The sequence below is a fragment of the Sinocyclocheilus anshuiensis genome, unplaced genomic scaffold, assembly GCF_001515605.1.
Source record: "Sinocyclocheilus anshuiensis isolate Anshui unplaced genomic scaffold, SAMN03320099.WGS_v1.1 scaffold919, whole genome shotgun sequence".
Taxonomy (NCBI): Eukaryota; Metazoa; Chordata; class Actinopteri; order Cypriniformes; family Cyprinidae; genus Sinocyclocheilus; species Sinocyclocheilus anshuiensis.
In genome coordinates, this window is record NW_015547671.1 from 371,471 (window position 1) to 379,079 (window position 7,609).

General features: G+C 40.0%; 1 protein-coding gene and 1 pseudogene across 1 annotated transcript; one reads left to right on the forward strand and one right to left on the reverse strand.

The window, feature by feature from the left end:
* The first annotated feature begins 400 nt into the window (after positions 1 to 400).
* LOC107702781 (complement C1q-like protein 4) lies at positions 401 to 1,712 on the forward strand. Its single transcript, XM_074187065.1, is given in 3 exon segments — positions 401 to 653; positions 824 to 958; positions 1,069 to 1,712. Coding segments are annotated over 3 exon segments (642 nt in total). The 5' UTR covers positions 401 to 445; the 3' UTR covers positions 1,368 to 1,712.
* Positions 1,713 to 2,077: 365 nt separating this feature from the next.
* LOC107702780 (kelch-like protein 33) lies at positions 2,078 to 6,096 on the reverse strand (annotated as a pseudogene).
* Between the last annotated feature and the right edge of the window lie 1,513 nt (positions 6,097 to 7,609).

Consider the following 7,609-nt stretch of genomic DNA (forward strand, 5'->3'; position numbering starts at 1 on the left):
AGTTGTTCAACTATGTCTCTGTCTATGTGAATTATGGGAATCCAAAGAGATGACATTTGACATTAAGAAAGGACTTGTAAATACATATTTAATTGAAATATCCCAACTTTTATCACAGGATAACTGCTGTATCACATTTACATCTTTTACACCAATATCACATGAAAAATTAGTCTGATTTAAACATAGGACTTGTATGAGTTGAGTAGTTTGTAGCCTACAGCTGAATCATGGACATTCACTTGTGCAATTCTAGAAACTTTTCTTATCAATTATTCAAATGTGGGTACTTGCGTTTGTGTGTTTTTTCCTCAGATATAAGCGGTAAATCTGATCGATCTAAAATCTCCAAATTCTTAATCATTAACCAAGACTATCTCTATAAAGATAAGAAGCACGGCGACTGTAGACCTTCGCTCCTCTCTTTAGCACAAGAGAAACAGTCATGGCTTTATTTCAGCTTTTCTTAATCTCAATATTAAGTTCCTGCATGGCACATGATGAGGATATTATGACTCCTGTGGTGAATATCTACTCTGAGTTGAAGGAGCTTAAAGCTTCAATTATTGGACTGACATTGGATCTGTACACTGCTAAAAATTAACTCGCAGAGCAGAAAAGCTTGATTCAGGAGCTGCAGAAACAGATTAAAGGTATATTCTCTGGTTTGTTTGACATGTATATGCATGTTTGAACTTTGAAATTGAGTTTGTAACCACAGAATCTACATAGCACTCTTTTGCAACCACTTTAGAATATTGCATTGCATTTTCTAGATGTATTTACTGCTTAAAGTAAACTAACCATTTTTCTCCATTCACAGAGAGCCCTAAAGTGGCATTCACTGCATCCATGTCAAATACAGAGGATACACACCGAGGGCCTTTTAGTACGGAGACCAAGCTCATCTTTGATAAAGTCCTAACCAACATTGGCAATGCATATGACCCTGTCACAGGTTTCTGTATTTTAAGTTTTTGTGATTTGAAAAATTAATAATTTGATCATTGAATTTTTAACATGGTTTAATTTGTAGTATTGAGATCTTTGCGTATGTATCTTTTGCAGGAGTGTTCACAGCACCTGTTAAAGGTGTGTATTACTTCAGGTACTCAGGCTCCGCGTTTTCCTCCCATGATATGGGTCTGAGCATCTTTAAAGGCACTGCACGATTTGTGTCTTCATATGAATATAATTCTGGTGAGCGCAATGACCAAATGTCCAATGGAGCCGTGATGGAGCTGGATGTTGGTGAGGAGGTTCACATGAGGCTGTGGATCCGAACCTGGATCTTTGTGGATCCACGGTACAACTATTCCACTTTCACAGGCTACCTGCTTTACCCACTGGATTCTACTTCTGTATAATTTGTATGTGTGAATTATTTCGTAAAATGTCAAAAAGGACCTGGTCCTGAAAACATGTCTTATGTTTCTTTGTTGTGTTAATCATGCATGAATTTAATTAAAAGATCACTATTTCAGATATACATACAAGAGTCCTCCTTTACACTTCTATGGAACATTAATTTTCATTCAGGCACATTACTTGGCAATCCAAATCAGGGCTTATCATAGACTTCTATTGTTTTATTATATAAAGCTACAAACTAAACTTATTCCTTTTTTTTTTTTTTACTTGAGTATGTTCCTAGATGGCAACTTAATGATGGTAACCTAAAAAAAAGTGTCGTCAAAGAACAGTTATGTAAATCCACGCACACAAAACACTAATCAAATAAATATTCTGGGTTAAATAAAAACTAAGCTTGGTTGAGAGTATTTGTGACACAAAGAAAGTAAGTTTGATCTTCAATTTGTAAAAATGAAAACCATGTTGACAATAACGCACTATAAAAAATAAATGAACACAGTAGAAATAAACAATTTCCCTTTGTTCCCTTTCATGGGAACTTCGAACTGCGTCCTCTAGGGGTCGCTATGGGGGAACGCCTCGTCGATTCTAGAAGCAATCTCGAACAAAAATATACATATACATTTGGCATAAAGCTTCAGAGAATTTAATATTCATTTAACCAATAAAGTGATCAACAAAATTGAAAATGAGATATATCTGATGCCAATTAATTGATCATTTGTTTCCAGGAATGTATCGTTGCATGTTCATAACTGTGACATTTCAATGTGTTGTTGATGGGTTTTTTTTTTTGTTTGTTTTTTTGAAAAGCCCTATTCAGATAAGATTGGTTATATGTGGCATTGCGACAATGTCATAATGTCAGTAATCTTTACAGACTTTCAATGGACTGTACATTCTCTTGCTCATTAATATTACAGTGTCTTTTATAGTATATAATCTATATATTGTGAAACACCTGTTCAAATCATTTCTGACAGCATGTTTTGCCCCAAGCTGAACATTTTTTTTTCTTCTTTTTAATCTTGCCATGAGGTGGAGATAATGCACAATGCAACAATGCATTTTATTCAAGATATTCCCCTCTTATTGTCTAAGATGAGCTGGTATGGGCAGCACACAGGCAGCTATGTACTGTATGTGTTCGGGCCTGGTGTCACGCTCATGTTCTCCCAGCGTTCTGCTGCAGGATCATAGCGGTGCACTGTTTTGGTATCACTGTAGTCCTCCTGGCAGTAGCCTCCAATTACATGGACCTTCCCCTCTAAGACCACTGATACTGACCCAACATGAGGCACTGGCAATGGCATAATTGCACTCCAGGAGTTGACCACAGGGTTATAGACCTCACAGACTAATTGATCTACCAGATGGCCATCAGCTTCGCATGAAACCCCTCCAGCCACATATAAACGGTCACCTAGGGTCTCCATGCAGTGCAGGGCTCTATCATGTGTAATTTCAGCCAGGTAAGTGGATCCTCTTTCTGGGTGGTAAAGGGACATAGACGACAGGCAGCCACCTGACAGGAAGATTGTGCCGTTCCACACACTGGCCGCCTGACAGCATAGAGCGTGGCCTAATGGATGGACAAAACTGAAGTAGGAAAGAATTAAAAAGACAGCCATTAAACGAAGGACATCATTCACTTTGAATGGTTCTCAATAGGTATTAGGAACAGTTTGACTTGCATAATGCATTTGCAATAGTGTTGTCAAAAGTACCGACTTCTGAACCAGTTGGAACAGAATTTTTTTTTTTAAATGTTATGATACCAGCATTTCTCGTGAGCGTTTTGAGCACTGTTGATGCGAGCGTTTTGAGCACTGTTGCTCGGAGGATCCGTCCATGAGCAGATATATTAGGGATTCGTTGACGAATCCACTGATAGACGTGGCTTTCAAATGCTCCCATGTGTATCTGTGTAAGTGTTCAGTGAAGAGTGTGAAGCGATGATCATTGTAGCCAATCACAGACATATCTGCCCTGTTGAAAAAACAGCATATGCTGGTTAGGTATGTTTTGAGGCATGGCTGCTGGTTTGAGCTGGTTTAAGCTGGTCCTGAGCAGGAACTAGTTGCTCATGACCAGCTAAGGACCAGCTTAACCCAGCTAAAGCCAGCAGCCATGCCTCAAAACATGCCTAACCAGCATACTGTTTTTTTTCAACAGGGTGTTGAAAGCACAATGGCACGTGAACACGATGGCCAATCAGAGGTGTTTAAGAATCCACTCAACAGCGTTCAGAATGCTCACGGGAAATGCTAGTATCATCACATTTTTTAAATGTCAGTACTGACTGGTACCTAAGTCGGTACATTTGACAACACTTATTTGCTATATGTTCTGTGAAGTTAAATGACTTTGCCAAGTAGGACATCAATTCGGAATCAACATTAGTTGTCCTGGAGCAACATTCCTCTGGACCTTGCTTAGGGTAGATGCCTATGACAACTTCATGTTATGAAGGATAGACATACAGTCTGTCCAATGGCTCATAATGTTATTACTTTGCTGTCATTTGTTGAGCTGACACAATATAACATATCTTATCAGAACAATTCCTGGTGACACAAAACTCTTGAAAATGTGCCGTGAAAATTAGACAAAGCATACAACCCACTGAATGGACTTTACATCTATCCCTTACAACATGGCTTTCATTTGAACAAAAATATGGTGCCTAATCTGACAAAGGTCCGTAAACAAATTAAAGTTTAGGGTAAGAGTTTGATTTAGGGTTTGGCTCTTACACAACATTCAGACATGTTTCAGGCATGTGATTACGTTTTAGAACATTGTTCCAGGAAGAACAGCTGATGTTGATCTAGAATCATGCATGCCTTTTAGATTCTTCCTGAAATTACAAATGTATTTCTTGTGCTACTCATTTAATGTACTAACCTCCAAGAATTTGTGTTGGGGCAGTAAACCTCCACACTCTCCATATTGACCTCTGAGTCCCTCTCTCCACCAATTGCATATATTTTGCCATTCAGGACCACTAGAGTGAAGCTGCCTCTTGTCTCATGCATATCGGCCAACCTTTGCCAAACGTTTTGGATGGGATCGTACCTAGTTGAAAGATTGAACAGGAGGTCAACAGTGTGAGAGCGCAAACTTGGACAAGGTCAGATAGATGAGTCCTCATGCTACATCTTACCTGTAGGTGCAATTCATGGTATCAGCTTTGCCATAATAATGCCGTCCGCCAACTACATAAAGCTTGTCCCTCATTACCCCAACTCCATGACTGAATCTTGGTTTCTCAGGTAAAGTTCCCAGCATTCTCCACTCTACTTTCTTCACCAATCCAACGTGGTTCTGCAAGGAATTGCTAAACCTACACAAATTTCCCTACACGGTCTACGTTTGTCAAAATTATTAGTGATCCTCTCACCCCCAACCAGGACTAGAGTGTCTTTAGGCATATAGGCCCTGAAATTGGACTTAAGAACTGGAACAGAACTCCTCGAGGAGAGAATCGTATAGTCTTTTGGCGCCAATTCTCGGCAAAGATGTTATGGACTTGACTTCTTTGAACTCCTTAAAGGTCATGAGGGGAAACTGTATGGTTCCCATCAGCTCCCTGGCAAGTTTGACCCGCTTTCTGGGAAAGGCTTTGATGCAACACATGACTGCTTTGAACACGGGCAGCTCCGAGGGAACACAGAGAGAATCACTCTGAAGGTACTTCTTCAGTTTCTCTACAGGAAGATCTTGGAACTTTGGAGTGATGGACACGTCTTGAAAGTGCCTCAAGACAAAGTCATCAGCCAGTGCAAGTAAGTCCGCCATTCCATAGGCCTCTGCGAAAGATGCTACGCCTAGGCAGCTGTAAGCATCTATTTCTTGCTGCAGGAAGTTAAGGCACAGTGAGAAGGCAGTCTGGAACTGTAATTGCAGAGATGTACAGGTGAGATCAAACACGCAGCCCCATCCGAGAGCAAGAGCCCCGCTGTATGTGTAGTGCAGGAGGGCTTCAAACTTGGCGGCCCCGACTAACAGCAGAGACACCGATTCCTGTCTGCTTTCCTTCATACTGCTGGTAAACATGCCTCTGAAGTAGTCGCTGCTAGCAGCCAGGCGCGCCCGGTGAGCTTCATGAAGGCGGGACATACATAAAACTTATAATAAATACATAAAGCAGTTTTGCAAATGCAGAGGGCATGAAATTAATACTAAAGCTAGAGAAGTATAAAAGTGTAAGATATGGAGGGAGCATTTAGCCTCATGCATAGGAAACTCAAACTTTTGCCATATTTCCAAATCTCTTAACATGAAATACTCTTCCTGCCGCTTCAATCTCCCCGTCGCATCCCATTCTCTGTGTCCACATCTGTCTGATTTGCTGTAGACTAATTTTCATATGTTCCTCAGCAGAAATCTCTTTTCTGTCCACTTTCTTTCCTCTTGCCTCGTCCTCCTCTCTCTCTTCCTCCTCTTTGCAGAGTTCTAGAATTCTCGGAGCTTCCAGGCATACAGCTGCAGACCAAATCCATTCTATATTGCCTTTGTTCAGAATGCTGATGTTCCCCGTATAGGCCAACTCCACCACTGCTGCCAACCCTGAACCATGAACCTCGGGACCCATATACAATGAGATATACTGCTCTTGCTTGGGCTTCTGTCTGAGTCTCGTCTGTATAAGGTAACTGACCGCAACCAAGACAAAGGAATGAACCTGGAATTGGTATCCATCCTTTGTGAAGAGGGTCAAGTCAGTGAGGACCGAATGCAACATCATGTTCTCAAGAGCCTGGAAGACCGCTCCTGGGTAAGCTGGATCAGAGTATAGCTTCTTGGGATACATGCTGCAATCCTCATCTTCAGAATCTTCAAAACTGCTACTTCCATCATATTCATCATCATCTTCTTCATCCTCCTCCTCTAACTCTTGATTTATCAGCTGGAGTCTGTCATGTGCTGCTCTTCATCTCTAAATGTTAAACCTCCAAATGTTAAGTCTTTTTCAGAACCACGAATGTCATCAGTACTGATGGAGGCAGTAGCAAAACAGTCATTTTCATTTTATCTATTTATCCATTTAGGATATCGTATTTATCATAATCGTTATCAGTGTTTTTATCATTTTGTGCACACATGGCAACAAAACTGTCACCATTTGCAGAAGAAACAGGTAAACTTCTAATGTATTCTTCATTGCCGTTAATGTCAACATGTATATTATATCCACTCTTGTCATCATTGACTTCATCATTATTTGTAAGTGAAGCAACTAAACCTTCGCTGTTTATGGACATATAGGTGAAGTATTACTATGTTCTACATTGTTGTTTTTGTCATCTTTTTTATCCACATCCTCTTTATCACTATTCTGTCACGGTGCGTGCGGGGAGATGAAGCGACGACTCAATTGCAGGAGAAATGGTTATTTATTTTAATAATAAAAATGAAACAAAAGCAAACTCAAACCAACGTGCATGCAGCAATTAAACCATCACCGTTTAAAGGCAAAACAGTAAAACTAATACTAAATTCATTGTTGTCATGTTCAATGGCATCCCCTTCCTCACTGGTTTTATCATTACTTATAGTTGAAACGACTAACCTGTCACTGTTTGCAGATGCAACAAGTGGACTTTTACTATATGCTTCATCAGTATTTTCGCCATCATATTTATCAGCATCATCTTCATGACCAGCCTTTTCATTATTTGTGCATGCAGTGATTAAACCATCACTGTTTGCAGACGCAGCAGGAAAACTAACACTATATTCTTTATCATCATGTTTATCAGCATCATCACTAGCATCATTTGTAAACACATCCACTAAGTTATCACTATTAGTAACAGGAAAACTATTACTGCATACTGCATCAGTGTTATTGTTGTTCTCATATGTACTGACATCCTCTTCATCATTGGCTTTATCATCACACATAGCAAAAACACTCTCACTGTTTGCAAGAGTAAAAGGAAAACTAACACTACATCCTTCATCGTCATCAACAGTCTTCACATTTTCCAATGCATTTACTTGCTACTCCTTTGGATTCTCTTCTTCTGTCCGCTCATCTTCCTCCCCTGGATTCTCTTCACCATCCTCTTCTTCACTCACATCCATCCATCCAGTGTCGCTGCTGAAATTTTCATCCTCTCTTGATCTCCACGAAATTCTCCACTCATTCTGAAGACACTGCTGATCTATTGCCATTGTGACTTCAGTTTACTCTCCTGCGAGAATCTTCCTTGTGTTCAAAAACCAG